We start from the raw sequence: 22,344 nt of genomic DNA on the forward strand, positions 1-22,344 counted from the left end.
GCACTGCTGACTGCTCCTATATGTATTATTTTGTAAATATGTTCTGTAAATAGTTCACTAAAGTTTGTTGCAATGTAGTGGCCGCCTACTCGTCTTTCTTGGATTACCTGCCCTTTAGGGGCCTACCGTCCCACTGCCATATCTCACCCTGCGATGCAGCGTTAAAACACTCGTAAGAGATGGAATTGAGGTTTACAAGTGTTTTAACAATGCACCGTTACTATAACGAACTCGGATGCATTTCCCAAAACACCTCGAAGGGAGAACTTTCACTTTCGTACAAGCTTGTTTTTATATTGATAGGATTGAAACAGTGCTGCAATCAGATCACGTTTCTTCATTCACATTTTACATTCACATTAGAATTATTGCCTATATGGCTGCAAATATTGAGACAGTTTATTCCAATGCTTAGCCTACCCTATAATACTAAATTATCGTAGATGTGGCATATCATTGCGCACATGTTGTTACATATTAAATATGAAGGAAAACATTTGACAGCCTACAGTTAGCAAAATAGAACTCAATGGAATGAACATGAAATTGATTTTAATATGATTTCAATATTGTCCTATGTAGTCTATAGGCCTACTGTATTCAATACTGCATTCATCTCTGTTTTTATTTGAAGCATGGTATTATCTTTTGCTTCTTTGTAACAATTGCAAAGACATTTGCAACTTTGTATTTGTAGTCAACTTCGTTCTGAAGTTATCTGCGGTCACAGAGAGACATCTTGACTCTATGTTTAGCGGAGATCTTATGTGTATAAAGTGACAACACACTTAGCTGTTCAACTAGTGGTCTGAGGCATTAAATAACAAAAAAAAATTTTTTTTGAAAAAAAATCCTCTTTGTTACTTTTGATTGGTTGCCTTTTTGTTTTCTTTGTGTTTTGTTAGCCTTTGAAGATGTTTCCTTTAAGACAGTGTCTTAAATATTGAATGAAACTCTTCCCTAATGATTTAAACGAAAACACAACACTCAGAATTAATGTTGCTTACTTTTCAAACAGAAAGCTCTGTCTTGATCATATGGTTAACTTTGGAACTCTTTCTCCCTCTTGTCCTCATGCAGGCTACTTCCTGCGTACCAACACTCCCCCTGCCCAGCGCTCCTTCCAGGGCTGTATGCAACTGATCCACGTGGACGACCAGCTCGCTGACCTGGTGGCGGTAGAGCAAGGCAACATGGGAACCTTTGAGAATGTCAGCCTGGATATGTGTGCCATCATAGACAGGTAATATTCTATACCATTCCCCAAAGATCTTATTGAGCTTGATAATCTAAGCAGCCTTTTTGCTTTGCTGTTGATCATGAAAGTGAATGTATAAAAACCTACTGCGACATTACCTGAGGGGCTGGTTGCTCATGGGCATGCATTACACAGTCTTTTCATAAAGACGGTAGGTGGCCCATCAAGATCAAGAAAGCATCTCACACAGCGACACAGCGAGAGGCAGGGATCAGAGGATCACACAAGGCTTGCTAGTGGATGTCTTGGTGTGCAATCTCTGTGCTCCTGCTGGTAAATGCCTGTGTACACAGCCAAACAGGCACACATCCCCAATGCAAAACTCATCAAAACAATGAAGTGGAAAAGCTCTGTTGCTTCTCCCGAGATATGGAAATGCAATTTTAGCAAAAGGTTACTCAGTCCGCCTGGAGAATTTGGACATGCGCTTACATTCTTATCAAGATAAGCACATTAACGGTATTTTCACAGTATGTTGGTTCACTCCAACACATGGTTCTGGTTCATAAATGGAATCTTATCTCTGCTTCTTATTCTCTGTTAGTGATTAGGAGTCAAACTGTAGATCCTGTTATTCCAACCTTTTGTGCTGGAATTGTTAACGACACCCTTTGAAATATCAGAAGAAGACATTTTCAAGACCGCAAAAAAAAGTTCTGGACGGTCATCCAGATTTGTTTTCAGCTTAACGTCCTTAGTCAAATCAAACTATATTATTGTTCAAGGGACATTTGTGTAATATGTACATATGATAAATCCATTTATGGCTGAATACTCTTGATGTGTTGTTCATTTGACTGATCTATTAGGGCCAAGGTTATCCGATACACCAGATTTTCTCTCCCGTTAAATAGGAACGTTCCAACATCTCTGCCCTGTGTAAATTTACAGGATTGTGGTGATGACATCGTCATTCTAAACTATGCTAGCAGGGGGAGTTCAACTAACTTCAAAGGGAACTCCATGTTACCACAGCCCTTTGATCACACACCAGCAGGTTTAAGGAGGTCCTGCACTGGACATGGACTAAGAGAGTACAGTGATACAGCCTAACGTTCACCATGAAGTGGTATCAAAAATACATGAAACAAAGGTCACGAACCTCCTCACAGCACCCGTGTGTTGGCTGATTACTGTCATGACACGGCGACAGCCCAGTAACATCCTCTGTTGTCTCACAAAGGTCAACGTATTTCAATTAGATGTCTTCTTGTTGAATTTGTATCCATCCATTTCCAATGAATTTGTTTTTTAGCGTAAATTACATTTGAAATATGCACTCTATGAAAGTTCTTCCTATGTTGTCCTATCTATTCTCTTCTGACCCATGTGTAGTTTCGCAAAGGTCAAAGTAGTTAAATTAGAGGTCACTTCTTCTTCTTCATGTGAGAATGATCTCCCCCCCACACAGATGTGTCCCTAACCACTGTGAACATAGAGGCCGCTGCTCTCAGACCTGGGATAGTTTCAGCTGCTCCTGTAACGGGACAGGATACACCGGGGCTACATGCCATACCTGTAGGTATCCTCCCCTTCCTCCTCCTTAGCCTATCAAGACATCTTCATCTATGGTCTGTCAATATTCATACCCTCAGGGACCCATCTGAAACGTCAGTCACATTTTTGCACATCATTCACCTCCCTTACAAATGGGGAAACACCTGGATTTGTAATGATGAATAAGTCATTCTACTGCAATGTCCGCTTCATAATACATGTGGCTTCCTCTCTCGCGTGTGTATTCCTCCTCTCCAGCCGTGTATGAACAGTCCTGTGAGGAATACAAACACCTTGGTAAAACATCTGGCACGTACTGGATCGACCCTGATGGGAGTGGTCCTGTTGGCCCCTTCAAAGTCAACTGCAACATGACTGGTAAGAGTACCTCTCAATAAGACCCAAGATGAAAATCAACTAAACCATCTCTGCGTCTGATGATTTTGTCCCATCCCAGCGGGCCAATCATGTTAAAATGACATCATTATAACCAGATTACAACCAAATCTGGTATCTGGTTGGAATGATGTCATTGCACCCAGTTTTGACTGCATTGATGGCTGACCCACATTTAATTATTCCCCTGTAAATATTGTACACGGCTGACTGGTTTGTTGATGGTGTTGTTGACTGTGTGTGTTGCAGAGGACAAGGTCTGGACGACAGTGAGAAACAACCTGTCTCCCCAGACTTCAGTGACTGGCTCAGACCTGGAGGGGAAGGCTGTGCTGCAGCTCAATTACAACATGTCCATAGAGCAGGTCACCTTATGACATCTTCACCCATTGAATCATTCATAAAGGAACCATCTCAATGGGAAAGAAATCTGTATTTTATCAGTGGGTTTAATGGACCCGCATTAAGCCTAGTTTCATACAAAAAAACAATACTCAATGGAGAAACTCTATATTTTCAGTCTAGAGAAACCAGCCCGATGTGTATTTTCTATGTATTTTGATGTTACAGCCGAAGACACTAGCTAGCTACGTTTTTATTAAAGATGTTCTCACTGTATTTTCACTCAGCTCCACTACTATTACTAAATGTTATGCATTCTGCATTGCTTAAACCCTCTTTTCTCTCCCTACGACAGGTGACAGCCATCATGGGCAGTGCGGAGTACTGTGAACAGCATGTTGCCTACGCCTGCCGAATGTCTCGACTGCTCAATACGCCAGGTAAAGAGGATATTGGTGTTTGTATGTTAATTGTTGTGTACATCTGAGAATATTTTAAGGATCTGTTTCTATTGGACAGTACTGTAGTATCCTTTCCAACAAAGACACAGCAATTTAGGCATCTGGAGAGAGAAAATGGCAATAATATGTTGTCTTCTCTTGCCCCTTCCCAGTGTTTGTTATTGATGAATGTCCATTTAGGTGTTGCTAGATTGTTTAGCCGATTGTTATTAGCATTATGGCTACACGTGAAGAATACGCTTATCTATTTGATTTGGCAAGTGTTTCAGAAGATGTGAAGGCAAGCTGGCGTACATTAGACAGCGACAAGCTGGCGTACATTAGACAGCGACAAGCTGGCGTACATTAGACAGCGACAAGCTGGCGTACATTAGACAGCGACAAGCTGGCGTACATTAGACAGCGACAAGCTGGCGTACATTAGACAGCGACAAGCTGGCGTACATTAGACAGCGACAAGCTGGCGTACATTAGACAGCGACAAGCTGGCGTACATTAGACAGCGACAAGCTGGCGTACATTAGACAGCGACAAGCTGGCGTACATTAGACAGCGACAAGCTGGCGTACATTAGACAGCGACAAGCTGGCGTACATTAGACAGCGACAAGCTGGCGTACATTAGACAGCGACAAGCTGGCGTACATTAGACAGCGACAAGCTGGCGTACATTAGACAGCGACAAGCTGGCGTACATTAGACAGCGACAAGCTGGCGTACATTAGACAGCGACAAGCTGGCGTACGTTAGACAGCGACAAGCTGGCGTACGTTAGACATCGACAAGCTGGCGTACGTTAGACAGCGACAAGCTGGCGTACGTTAGACAGCGACAAGCTGGCGTACGTTAGACAACGACAAGCTGGCGTACGTTAGACAGCGACAAGCTGGCGTACGTTAGACAGCGACAAGCTGGCGTACGTTAGACAGCGACAAGCTGGCGTACATTAGACAGCGACAAGCTGGCGTACATTAGACAGCGACAAGCTGGCGTACATTAGACAGCGACAAGCTGGCGTACATTAGACAGCGACAAGCTGGCGTACATTAGACAGCGACAAGCTGGCGTACATTAGACAGCGACACAGCAGTTGTCATCCCTTGTCATTACTCATAGAATTGAGCCAAGCGTTTATTGCAGTGGCTCTGAGGAATACGACCTGTGATAAATGGAACTGGTTTATTCCCTTAAGCCAACCATATGGAACATTATAACTGAAATTCCATGACAGCCACAGAACCTAAAAGCTTGTCAGTTTCATCCAACAATGTAGTGTTTTTAAATTTTTTTTACCTTGTTTGATTTTTATCTCATCTGGCGTTATCAAGCAACAGCCGTTCCCCCTGAGGGTCCATAGAGTTCTGAGCCTGAGGTTTTGTCAGCAGCAGGGTAGCCCCAGCTCCCAGCCTCTAGAGTAGACACTGATTTGTGCATCACTCGGTGTATATGAGCAGCATAACAAGCTTTCATCATGTCCTTTGGATGTGTTAGGATCTGAGACAGGGGCCTGACTGACTGGAGACGTTGACAGATAAAACCCACACATCATTAGTGTTCTGGTGAGCTCTGTACACCTTGCTGCTCAACAGCCGTTTAGCATGGTGAAAGGGAGCGTGTTGGTTGGCAGGATCAGTGAGCTGAAAGAGGTCCTGGTCAGAGCTGCTGGTTGGTGGTAGTACCTCTCCCTCATTTGGTAGTCTTATTGTGTTGGCCTCAGTGGTGCCCATTCATCCAGTATTGAGGAATAGAAGTTTACTCTACCTCCCAGTTTCACCGCTGCTGGTTTGTCTCTCTCCCCTCACACAGACGGGAGACACTTGGCCTCCAGGCCCTCAGCTTAGCCTATTTCCCTTCTCATCACCATAAAGAACCTGAATTATTGATTACTCTATAGCCAGGGAATACCCAGAACCCCACAATGGTCCATGCTGCTCCCCTCAATCTCTCTCTCTCTATCCACCCTCCTCTCTCCATCCACCCCCCTCTCTCTGTCTCTCCATCTCCCTCTCTTCACCCCCTCCCCCCCTCCCCTGCATGTGGACCAGTGTGGAACATGGATACCTTGCAGGGGAACAGCCTGTGTAACAGCCTTTGTTCTCTCCCTGGAGCCTCACCGCTTCACTCTGTGTCCCCTTGGCTTTTGCTGAATTTTTTTTAGCCGATTTCTGAGGCATGTGTTGAACAGACCACCCCTGTGGCTAGAAACAGCAGTCCCATTGTCCTTCAACTATTATTTCCCCATTGATGCAAACATTGTGTAAATATTTCACTGTCAGTGGCTTGATACCAGACCCCTTCAATAATGTACTACCAGCCAATTATTATTTTTCATAAAATTATTATTTGTCATTCACTGGAGGGAAACTTCAGCCAGGTGCTGCTGATAAGTAACAATGACAAGATGGAAAATGGCAAATGAAATTATATTTTCTTGTCTTTCCCAAATTACCATTGTGTAAACATTGTTTTTTTCCCACTGCTTATTGTTAAGCATGCCTGTTGTTTAACTACTTGAAATTCAAAAGCATAATTCACATTGTAAACAGCAAAACACAAGAGTTGTTCAGTGATCCTACAGTAGTCAGTATGACTACACAAGCACGGTGGAGATGTTGAACAAGAACAAATGCCCTGGGGTGTGTTTGTCTTGATAAATGATCTTGTTTGTCCATCTATACAAACAGACATTTCCACTTGATGTGATTCCTCACGCCAGTTATTTTCCCGTTCCTTAGAGCGAGTCATTTTTGATTACCTGGAGTGCTGAATAACACTATCGGTCTGTGCTGCTGTTGGTGTGGAACAGGAGGAATAGCTGATTAATAGACCACATAGCTTGTCTCAATCAATAAAAAAGTAAAGTGCCAAATAGAGTGAAGGAAAATGGATCAGCTGGTTACACTTGTTTAAGGATCTAAACATGGGACTGCACATAACATAAGCAGTATAGGCGTCAATAGCCTCTTCATCTCAGTTTCAAGGCTATTTGCTATGCGAGTTTGACATCAACAACGGTAGCATGTTATTGTCTGTGTACCAGTAGAGAAGAGTACATGAAAAAAAAAACTGCTTAGACGATCTATGGTCATTTGTTTACTGTAGATATACAAATATTGTACCATGATGCTTATGTATTGAGTATGTTGTGGTTTTGGTAAGTTCTGTGCTGATTCATGTTGTTGTTATTTTGCAGAGGGATCTCCATTGACATGGTGGGTTGGCAGGGCCAATGAGAGGCATTTTTACTGTGCTGATTCATGTTGTTGTTATTTTGCAGAGGGATCTCCATTGACATGGTGGGTTGGCAGGGCCAATGAGAGGCATTTTTACTGTGCTGATTCATGTTGTTGTTATTTTGCAGAGGGATCTCCATTGACATGGTGGATTGGCAGGGCCAATGAGAGGCATTTTTACTGTGCTGATTCATGTTGTTGTTATTTTGCAGAGGGATCTCCATTGACATGGTGGGTTGGCAGGGCCAATGAGAGGCATTTTTACTGTGCTGATTCATGTTGTTGTTATTTTGCAGAGGGATCTCCATTTACATGGTGGGTTGGCAGGGCCAATGAGAGGCATTTTTACTGGGGTGGTTCAGGCCCAGGGATACAGAAGTGTGCCTGTGGAATCGAGAGGAACTGCACCGACCCCAAGTACTACTGCAACTGTGACGCTGACCAAACACGGTGGTGAGTGACTGAACAAGACCATGGATTCGATGTTTACAGTATTAAAATTTAGTTTTATAATCTAGTTATCCTGAAATGTCATACATGAAATGAATCAAGACATAATACATTGTAACATTTGCTTTGAGCTACAATCTTACTGTTGTGCCTTTTTGTAGTGAAAATATTCCTCTGTATCTCACATATTTGATTTATTTTTAATTTAGGAGAGAGGACGCTGGTCTTCTGGTGTATAAAGACCATTTGCCTGTGAGTCAGGTGGTGGTTGGTGACACTAATCGTGCTGGCTCGGAGGCTAAATTGACTGTGGGTCCACTGCGTTGTCAAGGAGATGGTGAGTTTGTTATAATTTCCACACCTATGGTAGTATTTTGGGCCATTATTCTCTGCTTTGTATGACTAGAATGCACATTGAGTGATTCATGTTTCCTGTCTGTTTCCCAGGTAACTACTGGAACGCAGCATCCTTCAACACGCCTGGATCCTACCTGCACTTCCCTACCTTCCAAGGAGAGACCAGTGCTGACATCTCTTTCTATTTCAAGACTTCCTCCTCTTATGGCGTCTTTCTGGAGAACCTTGGCAACGCTGACTTCATCCGCCTGGAACTAAAAGGTGAGTATACCACTACTCAGTAACAGTAACACTACCTGTAGACTTATATTGTGGATGTGTGTCTGTGCAGTTCAATATCAAAGCTCTGGGTCAACATCTGCAAAACATTTTCCCATTACAATATATAATGTATAGATGCAGTATAAATTCAGTGGTTTTGGACAGTGTTGGTAAGGCTTATTCACAGTAGATATCAACTTTGACTTGCCACTATGACTTTCCACTATATAAAAAGTATATTGTCTGTCTTGTGGCCACAAAACAAGAATCTCGTGTTCCTACTAAAAACAAACCACCAGTCACTAAGCAATTGTCACCTGCCATGTTCCCTGAGAGCTACCATTCAGTTCTTAGTACAGCTTCTCAGTCAACTCTTGGGGACTGTAACAAGATGGTAGATGGTAGACAAGTGTGTGTGTGTACTGTAGAGTCTCAGTCTGAGAACATTGTGAAGGTGAAACCTCCCAAGGTACCTCTAGGGCTCTCCATAAAGGCTGCCATCTATCTCATCGATCGTAGTCCATACTTCTTTCAGCTTATATTCAACTTCAGTGCTTTAGAAATCTCCACTTAGAAATGGCTAGAAGTCAGTATTAACTTAAAGTTCACCAGCACAGTGGGAACCCTGTTTGGAAATGGTATTGTTAGATGAAATTGGTTTCCAGTGACATTTAAGCATGATTTGTGAGCTGGTGGGAGAGCAGTTTCCTTCCGCTGGGAAAGATCAATGGTCAGAAATATCTTTGAGCTGCTTCCGTCGCCTCAGAACCCATTGTTATTGTTTCTGACCCTTTTTCTCTGGCAGGTTTGAAGCTTTACTGACGCCATCTTTTGGTGCAATGCGTTGACAATATTTGAGCAGTATTATTAGTGATTCAGTTGCTCTGAAGAAACACGGTCTCTTCTTTGGAGACAGAGACAGACAATATTCTGTTAAAAAAAAATCATATTCAATATTTTCCCCCCATTTTAATATTCACAAGGTATAGTATTAGTCTGCCAAGGGAAATGGATTTACTAAGCCTCTGGTGAGCTTTTATATTTTAAACAGTTTTAAACACTCTTGAGTACTGGTACACATTAGAATTTCTCTTTAGAGCTTGGCACTGGCAGTTGTTTTAATGAGACTTGGCTCCACTCCAAAATTCCTCTCTGAGCTTCAGAATGTTCTCTGCCAGTCCTGCAGGCCAAGCATCTGCTCTGAACAGGTGGATCTATGATTGACAAGGCTCCCCCATGTCATCTCCACAGCTTCAGTACATGCTCTGAATGGAGAACAAATGCAGTCAGACAGCTCCCTTTAATACAGATCTATTGAGTCGGTTGGGAAATAAAATCAAATAATGATTCTCCCAATGTGGTCCAGGGTGAGACCCCCTGGTAAGTGGAAAAGAGCTCAATCACAATCGCTGTGAAATCTCATTACTCGATGGCAGCCTGGAGTCTGGGATTTCTGTGGATTAAGCAATCGGACAGGGTGTTGGGTGATTAGACAAGTTGTCAGTATGTAACGTACGTCTCTGTAGAATTGGACCCAACAGGGGGTATGATGGTACCTGTCAACAGGGTTTCAATAAAGTAAATGATGATAGACGGGGAAATGAGAGAACTGTGTCGTTGTGAAAGGGAGAGCTATTTCACTGCTCCCTGAAGTATTTGTCTGCTTTACGCATTTATAAGTAATGGCTGATAGGTACTTGTCAAATACACATCTAGAAAGTGATCAGTTTTTCAGAGCTGTGAATTATACATAGTGTCATTCATTTTTATTTTGAAGTCATCATGATTTCAACAGCAACGGAAATTATACAACAGTTTCCTTCGCATTCATGGGAAAAGTCAACACTGTATGTAAGCAGAATTCAATTTCGGTAAAAATGCTTGTTAGCTTTTCAACCACTCCGAAACAGACCAAGGTCTTTCAAATCTCCTGTATAGCCCAAGCCTAATCCTTGTTTCAAAAACAACCTCCTTGACACATTTCCACCTCTTAATTAAGTTGTTTCTCACCAAAAATTACTTACTTAGACTCTTACTTACTTATCCTCTTTGTGCCCACCTGCTCATAAGGCAGATACAAGACCTCTCCACTTCTGACATCCAAAGCCTGTTTGGCAGCACCCAAAACCTTATCTAACTCCTTGCCCTTTCTCCCCTCCTGCCCAGCTGCCACGGTTGTGTCCTTCTCCTTTGATGTGGGCAACGGTCTGGTGGAGCTGAGTGTGAGGTCGTCCACTCCTCTTAATGATGACCAGTGGCACAGGGTGGTGGCTGAGCGCAATGTGAAGGAAGCTGTGCTGCAGCTGGATGGGCACTACAAGGAGGTTCGCCCTGCACCCCCACAGGGTCACACCCGCCTGGAGCTATACAGCCAGCTCTACGTGGGTAAGATATCCTGCCTACCTGCCTCCCACCACATAGCGTAATGATGATCCGGTTTATATGTCTATGTGGGTTAGACTACTGCTGCTCAGCTCTTGGTGTTATGACCCGACTTATACAGGCTGCACTGTTGGATACAGGCCCACGCAGTCTTCACATTGCACACAACAACAATGTCAAAAGGTATAAGGATGTCAATTCAACAACTTCAACAACTAAAAAAAAACATGAGTTTACCTGTTTTTTTAGTAGTTTTTTTACCAGAAGTGTACTTTGTAACATAAGTTGTTGTAAACCAAAATACCTAATACAACTTCTTGTCATAAACGTTATCATCCAGGTGCATCGGGTGGCCAGAGGGGGTTCCTAGGATGTATCCGTGCCCTGAAGATGAACGGTGTGACCCTTGACCTGGAAGAGAGGGCGAAGGTCACCCCAGGGGTTAAGCCTGGCTGCTCTGGCCACTGCACCAGCTATGGGCAGCACTGCAGAAACGGTGGCCAGTGCATGGAGAAATACAACGGTTACTCATGTGACTGCACCTTGACGGCGTATGATGGGCCCTTCTGCACTGAAGGTAAAATACAGTCACAGTCATGTGAGAGAATAGTAACTCTGAATATGTCCTGGTATTTTTTTTTTCAACTTTGCACAGTGATTTAGGGAGGCTAATATCGATACGCTTGTCAATCTCTCAAACTTATGCTGATGTTTTGTATTGCTGCCAAATGTCTCCTGTGTGTATCAGATGTGGGCGGCTACTTCGAGAGTGGAACACTCGTTCGTTACGACTTCCTTCCCGAGAGGAGCCTTCCAGCTATCAGGGATGTGAAGAGCCTGTCTCCCTTGCTGCCCACGGAGGGCAACCTGACCCAGGAGGAGCTGGTATTCAGCTTCAGCACCTCCAACGCCCCGAGCATCCTGGTGTACATCAGCTCTAGGACTCAGGACTACCTGGCTGTGGTGCTCAGACATAATGGTGAGAGAGAAACTGCTCAAACTGCTCTGAAATGCTTGAAAGAACAAGAGAGCAACCCTGGCTGTCCGTTTATAGGGTTTGAAATGCTTGGAGGGTGAAGTTAATGACTCAGTCAGCAAAGAACCACAGAATGTACTGTAAATTAGCTCAATAGCTAATTATATAGTGCAACACACAGGTTGGGCATGGTCCCAGGCACATACATATTTCACTGAAAAAGCAGAAAGAGAGAGTGATAGTCAATTTAGTATTTGGCAATGTAAAGCGTCATTTAAAATACAACTTCCACTTGAGTGTGATACTCTTACCATGTTACTAAGCCTATCAGAATATGGACTGACAGCCATATGAATTACGATGGTGATGGAACATTGGGACTGACTGTCCATTCCATCTCCCTCTGTCAGGAACACTTCAGATCCGCTACAGCTTGGGAGGCCTGAGGGAGCCGTTCACCATCGACCTGGACCAGCGCAACATGGCCAACGGGCAGCCCCACCACATCAACATCTCCAGGCAGGAGAGGAACGTACGGCTGCAGGTGATAATAATGAGGACAGTAATGTGGTTTTATTTCTCTATAAAGCACTTTTCAGCTGCAGGTCCAGTATGACCCTAGTGTTCCCCTGTCACAAAGGCTGATCTAACACACAGTGGGATTTGCTGAAGTCATGAAATTAAAAAAAAAAATAATAATGTTTTATTTCCTCTAAGACTACGTTAGGCTGCAGGTAAAAATCATACCAATGTAGCTTTATTTAAAGAACCATTTTCATCAAGCAGTTGAAAGGTTGGACTTTAATGTTCTACTTGTCCCAAGGAGGGCACTGCTCTCAGTGGGAGATTTGCTGACGTCATGAAATCCAACAAAATACAACCTTTCCATGTCCTCTGACTACATTAGGCTGATTGATAGCTACATAGACTATAGATAAAGCACTTCATTAAGGAGTTGAACGGCAGGACTAGTGCTCTCAGGAGGGGAGGACACCACTCTCAGTGAGAGTGTGCTGTCCTCTGACTGCATTAGGCTGTTGACACACCTGACCCACCTTGTCTGTGGAGATGGTGTTTAGTGCATTGTGCTATTAGCACACTTTTTCTAAAGCCTACCACGAGGGGGCAGTAATAATACAGTACAGCTGAACTGGGTTTATAACTGACTGTAATACATCATGATTCAGGACCATATGGTATTATTTTCCAGTTGGATCATTACCCCCCAGTCAGCTACACTCTGCCTGATGACTCTGACACTCAGTTCAACCTGGTCAAGACCATATTCCTGGGGAAAGTCTTTGGTAAGTGCAGATATGATCCATGTATTACTGGAGTGCAAATATAATAAATGCCATCAGAGGTATGTGTACAGATCTCTTAGAATTCGCCCCTAAGTCATTTTAGGACTTTGGTTCTGTGTGTTCTGATAAAAAACAGAATCATAATTTGTGTTGCCCATCCGTGGCTAAAAAGTGATGAGTCCTGGTTTAGTCCAGGTGTATTAATATATGTAATGAGGGTATCAATATAGATGGTAAAGGTGATGTTGCCTTGACAGAAAATCATGTACGTGTATTTTAGTGGCCATATTGTCTAGGTCTTAATCTGACTGATGTAGTACCACACCACTGCAGCACACAACACAACAGTATTCTGTAACCAGACGAGGGATGGAATAGGAACTCTAATAATGTGATGTGGTGGGAGGGAGCAGTACTGTGTCAGCAGGAGTCAGACACCAGTACACTGGTCCTGTTCTGAGAACAGTAGAATGCCCCATTCTGCCTGGCTTGTAAAGCCTTACGACTCCCTAGAGTGCTTTGCTGCTGCACTCTGTGAATAAATTAACAACAGGCCCACCGATCTCTGACATCATCCTCAGGGAGGGAGGGAGCACAGAGGCCCGATCCTGATCCCCCATCTTGCACTCCTGTACGCACATCCAGGTTTTCTCTGAGCCGTGCGGTGAATGCATTAGTTCACTGATCCATGACATCATATTTTCTCCATGTTTTCTCTGGTCTGGCTGTGGGGAAGGTAGGGAAAGGAGGTGGACTGAATCACTCGGGGTGCATTCATATTCAGAGCTCGCTGGCTAACCAAGGCTGCAGGCACGTAGACACCCTGGCAGGTACATAGACAGGCTGACAGACAGGTATACACACAGGAAAACAAACAGAGAGATTGATAGATGTATTGGCAGGAAGACAAATAGACTACTAGCTGGCAGCGAGGCAGATAGAGGTAAATGGACCTGGTGACTCACTGACAGACAGACGATCATAGACAGACAGACGATCATAGACAGACAGACGATCATAGACAGACAGACGATCATAGACAGACAGACGATCATAGACAGACAGACGATCATAGACAGACAGACGATCATAGACAGACAGACGATCATAGACAGACAGACGATCATAGACACAGACAGACGATCAAAGACACAGACAGACGATCATAGACACAGACAGACGATCATAGACGATAATAGACACAGACAGACGGACAGACGATCATAGACACGGACAGACGATCATAGACACGGACAGACGGACAGACGATCATAGACACAGACAGACGGACAGACGATCATAGACACGGACAGACGATCATAGACACGAACAGACGGACAGACGATCATAGACATGGACAGACGATCATAGACACGGACAGACGGACAGACGATCACAGACGGACAGACGATCACAGACGGACAGACGATCACAGACGGACAGACGATCACAGACGGACAGACGATCACAGACGGACAGACGATCACAGACGGACAGACGATCACAGACGGACAGACGATCATAGACGGACAGACGATCACAGACGGACAGACGGACAGACGATCACAGACGGACAGACGATCATAGACACAGACAGACGGACAGACGATCACAGACAGACGGACAGACGATCACAGACAGACAGACATACAGACGATCACAGACGGACAGACGATCACAGACGGACAGACGATCACAGACGGACAGACGATCATAGACACAGACAGACGGACAGACGATCACAGACAGACAGACGGACAGACGACACAGACAGACGATCACAGACGATCACAGACAGACGATCACAGACAGACAGACAGACAGACGATCACAGACAGACAGACAGACAGACGATCATAGACAGACAGACAGACGATCATAGACAGACAGACAGACGATCATAGACAGACGATCATAGACAGACAGACAGACAGACGGACATAGACAGACAGACGATCATAGACAGACAGACAGACGGACATAGACAGACAGACAGACAGACGATCATAGACAGACAGATAGACGGACATAGACAGACAGACAGACGATCATAGACAGACAGACAGACGATCATAGACAGACGATCATAGACAGACAGACAGACAGACAGACGATCATGGACATGGACAGGTGTACAGCGGCCAGTGGTAGCACTGTATAAGGCAAGGATTTGTGCTGTGGATAGAGGGTCTGCAAGGTAGAGGCAGAGCAAGCATCACTACATTCAGGGAGGACAACAGGGCAAACAGGTACTACTCTTCTGTATTTGACTAACTTGAGGTGGCATAGTGTTTTGGATAACAACATAACTGTAACTACACTAAATACATAGGTATTGGGGAGACTTATTGTAAACCTTGACCTTGTGATTTGTGGTTGCAAGATTTGTTTTAGATTGGCATTTCCTATACAGGATATACTGTAGGGTAGGCCTATGTTGCTTTTAACAAACCTTGCCACTGTAGTTTTATCATTGGTTTAAGATGGTGAATTTTCTTCCTGTAGGTATTGGGATGAGTTCTCAAAAGTAAAGATCATGAATGGCACAATGTATGGCTAATGTTCCAAACAGGATGTGTTTTGTATTTTTTTTAACCCGGGGGCATATGAAACATCCTTCTTACATGTAACCTTAAAATGGTGAGATTCTTCTTCTTTAGCCACCTTTGGAGAATGCTGTATTGCAGTAGAATTGGATACTTTGTTTTCCCTGGTCTATTGGGAGTATATGTCTGCAGTAGGAGCTTGTACAGTAGCTGCCTGTCTGTAATGTAGGGGGAGACTAGGGATTGGGAATACAGCATCACCAACCAGAGGCTAGATTCCAGTGAACATAAATCAAACTGGGGAGGCTTACAGTATTGCAGTGTGCTGAGTAGTAGTACATCGTGGTGGTAGACCAGTATTAAGTGGTCAAATAGAATCAGTCAGCAGCTCCACACAAGCAGAAGATGATAAAGCTCTACTGTGCACTGATACACTCAAGGTCTATACATTTCACATGGGTTGACAGGGATACCATAAGGAAGAACTCCTATCTAATCCAGAACTGCTGTTATGTTTTAATTTAATTTGTCTTGGTTTTGATCAGAAACTGGCCAGATTGACCCAGTCCTCATAGAGAAGTACAACACTCCAGGGTTTGTGGGCTGCCTGTCCAGAGTTCATTTCAACAACATTGCCCCTCTGAAGGCAGCACTGAGGTCTAGCATCGTCGCCCCGGTGACCACCCAGGGCATTCTAGTGGAGTCAAACTGTGGGGCGTCTCCTCTCACGATCTCACCAATGGCTGCTGCCAACGATCCCTGGCACATGGACTCAGGTACAGTAAATCATTATGTATTAATCTATCTCCTTTGATTGTCCAGCCAATGGAACCATTTATTTATACAGTGTCATGGGATTCTATTCTTGTGGTTTTACGTCTTGTTCCATCTTGAATACTGCGTTTTTACGGTAAGCACTGTAAGGCCGTTAGTGTGTATAGTAGATTAATTGTCAGCGGTCAACTGGCAGCACCAGCGGTCCCACTCAGTTCTCCAAAGAGATCTGATATTTCATTGTAACGTCAAGCCGTTATATTTAATGGTGGTATTTTTCTTCTCCTCCAGCTATTGTACCATTTAAACCCATGTGCTGTTTAGCTCCTGCGGATTGCTCTACAGGGTGGTTATTACTGGGTCAGTGTATTGATCCTGGGCGAGCTTTTCCAGATACATGAGATATATTGCTGGGAAACACAAGATCCATCTCCTGCCTGCTCTGAGAATGGTCTGCTCTGTACTAGGGTATGAACTCCATCTCTCAGTGACTATGCTGTATGTTTAACCTATGGAGGCATATGTGAGGTTTCAATAGGTCAGATAAGTCATTTTAGTGATACTGCTTTGGTAAGGATTAATATTAACAAGTTCAATTATCTTACAGCTAGGCCTAATGGAAGTAGTGGGTTGATCTTTTCAGTTATTGATTTTTACACCACTGATAGTAAAAGACAAATAGAATTTTAGATGAAAAATTAGAATAAGAGGGAGAATCCTTTTATCATTTGATCTTAGCCTTGCATAAGCTCCCTGTGAGAGGCATCTGCGATCCCTGCCCTACTGTATGTGTGTACATGTGTGTATGTGAAAATAACAAAAAACAAAGTATTTTGTGAACCAGTACTTGCATTTGATTTTTCCCCTACTAGCTCTGATTTTGCTGATTAGCTACTTTATTGAAGAAAAATGTACTTACTATGACTGAGATACAGTGGGGAGAACAAGTATTTGATACACTGCCGATTTTGCAGGTTTTCCTACTTACAAAGCATGTAGAGGTCTGAAATTTTTATCATAGGTACACTTAAACTGTGGGAGACCGAGTCTAAAACAAAAATCCAATTGTATGATTTTTAAGTAATTCATTTGCATTTTATTTGCATGACGTAAGTATTTGATCACCTACCAACCAGTAAGAATTCCGTCTCTCACAGACCTGTTAGTTTTTCTTTTAAGCCCTCCTGTGCTCCACTCATTACCTGTATTAACTGCACCTGTTTGAACTTGTTACCTGTATAAAAGTCACCTGTCCACACACTCAATCAAACAGACTCCAACCTCTCCACAATGGCCAAGACCAGAGAGCTGTGTAAGGACATCAGGGATACAATTGTAGACCTGCACAAGGCTGGGATGGGCTACAGGACAATAGGCAAGCATCTTGGTGAGAAGGCAACAACTGTTGGCACAATTATTAGAAAATGGAAGAAGTTCAAGGTGACGATCAATCACCCTCGGTCTGGGGCTCCATGCAAGATCTCACCTCGTGGGGCATCAATGATCATGAGGAAGGTGAGGGATCAGCCCAGAACTACATGGCAGGACCTGGTCAATGACCTGAAGAGAGCTGGGACCACAATCTCAAAGAAAACCATTAGTAACACACTATGCCGTCATGGATTAAAATCCTGCAGCGCACGCAAGGTTCCCCTGCTCAAGCCAGCGCATGTCCAGGCCGGTCTGAAGTTTGCCAATGACCATCTGGATGATCCAGAGGAGGAATGGGAGAAGGTCATGTGGTCTGATGAGACATAGAGCGTTTTGGTCTAAACTCCACTCGCCGTGTTTGGAGGAAGAAGAAGGATGAGTACAACCCCAAGAACACCATCCCAACCGTGCAGCATGGAGGTGGAAACATCATTCTTTGGGGATGCTTTTCTGCAAAGGGGACAGGACGACTGCACCATATTGAGGGGAGGATGGATGGGGCCATGTATCGTGAGATCTTGGCCAACAGCCTCCTTCCCTCAGTAAGAGCATTGAAGATGGGTCGTGGCTGGGTCTTCCAGCGTGACAATGACCCGAAACACACGGCCAGGGCAACTAAGGAGTGGCTCTGTAAGAAGCATCTCAAGGTCCTGGAGTGGCCTAGCCAGTCTCCAGACCTGAACCCAATAGAAAATCTTTGGAGGGAGCTGAAAGTCTGTACTGCCCAGCAACAGCCCCGAAACCTGAAGGATCTGGAGAAGGTCTGTATGGAGGAGTGGGCCAAAATCCCTGCTGCAGTGTGTGCAAACCTGGTCAAGTGCTACAGGAAACATGTGATCTCTGTAATTGCAAACAAAGGTTTCTGTACCAAATATTAAGTTCTGCTTTTCTGATGTATAAAATGCAAATTAATTACTTAAAAATCATACAATGTGATTTTCTGGATTTTTGTTTTAGGTTCCGTCTCTCACAGTTGAAGTGTACCTATGATTAAAAAAATTACAGACCTCTACATGCTTTGTAAGTTGGAAAACCTGCAAAATCGGCAGTGTATCAAATACTTGTTCTCACCACTGTATGTGGTATGTGTCCAACCAAGCTATCTTAATTGTAAATCGCTGGGAAGATATTTTTTATGTAGCGATTCCATGGACAAGGTGTATGAGTTGATATATAAAACAATGCAATATTCAAGACTTCATGCTTTTCAGCTAAAATTATTGCACAGAATCAATCATCGCAGCCCTGCAGATTTTGTTGTGAGGATGCAGAATCAATAGACAATTTGTTTTGGTATTGCACTTAGGTAGCCTGTTTCTGGTCTCAGGTTCAGGAATGGCTGAAAATGCACAACATTTATCAAAATTGACCTTAGAAATAGTATTGTTGAGAGATCTGGTCAGTCAATTACTAATATACTAATACTCGTAATAAAAGTATTTACCTTCAACTCACACTCTGTGGATTCTATTCGATTAGATAGATTCAAATTGTATGTTAAACATCACAGCATAGTTGAAATACAGTGAAGGAAAAAAGTATTTGATCCCCTGTTGATTTTGTACGTTTGTCCACTGACAAAGAAATTATCCGTCTATAATTTTAATGGTAGGTTTATTTGAACAGTGAGAGACAGAATAACAACAAATAAATCCAGAAAAACGCCTTGTCAAAAACGTTATAAATTGATTTGCATCTTAATGAGGGAAATAAGTATTTGACCCCTCTGCAAAACATGACTTAGTACTTGGTGGCAAAACCCTTGTTGGCAATCAGAGGTCAGATGTTTCTTGTTGTTGGCCACCAGGTTTGCACACATCTCAGGAGGGATTTTGTCCCACTCCTCTTTGCAGATCTTCTCCAAGTCATTAAGGTTTCGAGGCTGACGTCTGGGAACTCGAACCTTCAGCTCCCTCCACAGATTTTCTATGGGATTAAGGTCTGGAGACTGGCTAGGCCACTCCAGGACCTTGAGATGCTTCTTACAGAGCCACTCCTTAGTTGCCCTGGCTGTGTGTTTTAGGTCATTGTCATGCTGGAATACCCATCCACAACCCATTTTCAATGCCCTGGCAGAGGGAAGGAGGTTCTCACAGAAAAGATTTGACGGTACATGGTCCTGTCCATCGTCCCTTTGATGCAGGGAAGTTGTCCTGTCCCCTTAGCAGAAAAACACCCCCAAAGCATAATGTTTCCACCTCCATGTTTGACGGTGGGGATAGTGTTCTTGGGGTCATAGGCAGCATTCCTCCTCCTCCAAACACAGCGAGTTGAGTTCATGCCAAAGAGCTCAATTTTGGTCTCATCTGACCACAACACTTTCACCAAGTTGTCCTCTGAATCATTCAGATGTTCATTGGCAAACTTCAGACGGGCATGTATATGTGCTTTCTTGAGCAGGGGGACCTAGCGGGTGCTGCAGGATTTCAGTCCTTCACGGCGTAGTGTGTTACCTATTGTTTTTTTGGTGACTATGGTCCCAGCTGCCTTGAGATCATTGACAAGATCCTCCCGTGTAGTTCTGGGCTGATTCCTCATCGTTCTCATGATCATTGCAACTCCACGAGGTGAGATCTTGCATGGAGCCCCAGGCCGAGGGAGATTGACAGTTCTTTTGTGTTTTTTCCATTTGCGAATAATCGCACCAACTGTTGTCACCTTCTTACCAAGCTGCTTGGCGATGGTCTTGTAGCCCATTCCAGCCTTGTGTAGGTCTACAATCTTGTCCCTGACATCCTTGGAGAGCTCTTTGGTATTGGCCACGGTGGAGAGTTTGGAATCTGATTGATTGATTACTTCTGCAGACAGGTGTCTTTTATACAGGTAACAAACTGAGATTAGGAGCACTCCCTTTAAGAGTGTGCTCCTAATCTCAGCTCGTTACCTGTATAAAAGACACCTGGGAGCCAGAAATCTTTCTGATTGAGAGGGGGTCAAATACTTATTTCCCTCATTAAAATGCAAATCAATATAACATTTTTGCATGCGTTTTTCTGGATTTTGTTATTCTGTCTCTCACTCTTCAAATAAACCTACCATTAAAATTATAGACTGATCATTTCTTTGTCAGTGGGCAAAAGTACAAAATCAGCAGGGGATCAAATACTTTTTTCCCTCACTGTATGGTGTGTAGAAATCCGAAGAGGGTGGCCAGCAGAGATGGGTGGGATGATGTAATAATGACAATTACGACAATACTGAATTAACACTTATTTTAACTTAATATAATACAGCAAAATCAATTTAGCCTCAAGTAGATAATGAAACATTTTGGTTCAATTTGGTTTAAATAATGCAAAACAAAGTGTTGGAGAAGAACGTAAAAGTGCAATATGTGCTATGTAAGAAAGCTAACGTTTCAGTTCCTTGCTCAGAACATGAGAACATAGATTATAAAGGTGTAAAAAATGTAAAATAAAATAAAAATCGGCAAATCCACGCCCAAAAATAACGATTTCCGATTGTTATGAAAACTTGAAATCGGCCCTAATTAACTCGGTAGACATCTAGCTGATAGTTCTGGTTCAGGTCCCCATTTCTTTTACCTTGTGGAAGATCTGTTGACGTGCCCTTGAGCAGGACGTTGACCCTGGTTGCTTCTCTGGATGGGACTCTGTTAGATGACTGAATGTAAGAAATATCATTTTTAAAACAAGTCCCTCTGGATAAGATCATCTGCTAAATGACTAAAATGTGTTCTTTGCACAGATTCTGCAGGATCCACTCAAATGGACTAGTGCCCACAGAGATCAGCTGGAAAAAAAGAGTAGACTGCCCCTTTTGACTCTGAGCCCACTCCTACTTCCCCCATAGACTCACATACTGTGCATATACTGCATGCTATACACTCAGAGTATACCAAACATTAGGAACACCTTCCTAATATTGCGTTGCGTACCCCTCCCCTTTTGCCCTCAGAACAGCTTCAATTCGTCAGGACATGGACTCTACAAGGTGTCAAAAGTGTTCCAAATGGATGCTGGCTGATGTTGACTCCAATGCTTCCCACAGTTGTATCAAGTTGGCTGGATGTCCTTTGGGTGGTGGACCATTCTTCATACAGACGGGAAACTATCGAGTGTGATAAACCCAGCAGCGTTGCAGTTCTTGACACAAACCTACCATACCCCGTTCAAAGGCACTTGTGTTTTTTGTCTTGCTCATTCACCTTCTGAATGACACACAATCCATGTCTCAATTCTCTCAAGGCTTAAAAATCATTCTTTAACCTGTCTCCTCCCCTTCATTTACACTGATTTGAAGTGGATTTAACAAGTGACATCAATAAGGGATCCTAGCTTTCAACTGGATTCACCTGGTCAGTCGGTCATGGAAATGTTTTGTATACTCAGTGTACATCTCCTGTCCAGTTGTTTTAATAGATGTCAAAATGTGCCAGTTTACAATTGACATATTCTGTCTCTAAAACATGTGACTGCATTTACATTTTTTTTAGCTTGTTGGATTGTTTTGGGGCAGAGATATTTTGTAGCTGAGATTTTGTTTTTGTTTACTTTTTCAGCTGGTGCTGTATTCCCATTCAACGAGGAAAGAGTTAGCCGGGATGGAGTTGATCAGAACTCTGCAGTTATCGGAGGTGAGTAGGAGCAGTAACCAACTCGCTGACTATACAGGGTTGTTGATGTTTTTAAAGGTCATGTTCCTCATAATGTCCGT

At 43.4% G+C, this 22,344-nt stretch overlaps 1 protein-coding gene across 1 annotated transcript in view; it reads left to right on the forward strand.

Annotated features, from left to right (window-relative positions):
• Positions 1 to 22,344, forward strand: part of LOC139386844 (contactin-associated protein-like 2) — an 87,367-nt gene that overhangs the window by 62,111 nt on the left and 2,912 nt on the right. The window contains exons 11-25 of the mRNA XM_071132695.1: positions 1,081 to 1,243; positions 2,670 to 2,776; positions 3,014 to 3,133; positions 3,401 to 3,516; positions 3,849 to 3,933; positions 7,483 to 7,639; positions 7,846 to 7,973; positions 8,084 to 8,254; positions 10,421 to 10,639; positions 10,977 to 11,213; positions 11,385 to 11,615; positions 12,023 to 12,156; positions 12,823 to 12,916; positions 16,008 to 16,238; positions 22,190 to 22,264. Of these exons, the coding sequence (XP_070988796.1) occupies positions 1,081 to 1,243; positions 2,670 to 2,776; positions 3,014 to 3,133; positions 3,401 to 3,516; positions 3,849 to 3,933; positions 7,483 to 7,639; positions 7,846 to 7,973; positions 8,084 to 8,254; positions 10,421 to 10,639; positions 10,977 to 11,213; positions 11,385 to 11,615; positions 12,023 to 12,156; positions 12,823 to 12,916; positions 16,008 to 16,238; positions 22,190 to 22,264 (2,268 nt within the window). The remainder of the gene's footprint in view (positions 1 to 1,080; positions 1,244 to 2,669; positions 2,777 to 3,013; positions 3,134 to 3,400; positions 3,517 to 3,848; positions 3,934 to 7,482; positions 7,640 to 7,845; positions 7,974 to 8,083; positions 8,255 to 10,420; positions 10,640 to 10,976; positions 11,214 to 11,384; positions 11,616 to 12,022; positions 12,157 to 12,822; positions 12,917 to 16,007; positions 16,239 to 22,189; positions 22,265 to 22,344) is intronic.

This window comes from Oncorhynchus clarkii, chromosome 28 (assembly GCF_045791955.1).
Source record: "Oncorhynchus clarkii lewisi isolate Uvic-CL-2024 chromosome 28, UVic_Ocla_1.0, whole genome shotgun sequence".
In the NCBI taxonomy this organism is placed as follows: domain Eukaryota; kingdom Metazoa; phylum Chordata; class Actinopteri; order Salmoniformes; family Salmonidae; genus Oncorhynchus; species Oncorhynchus clarkii.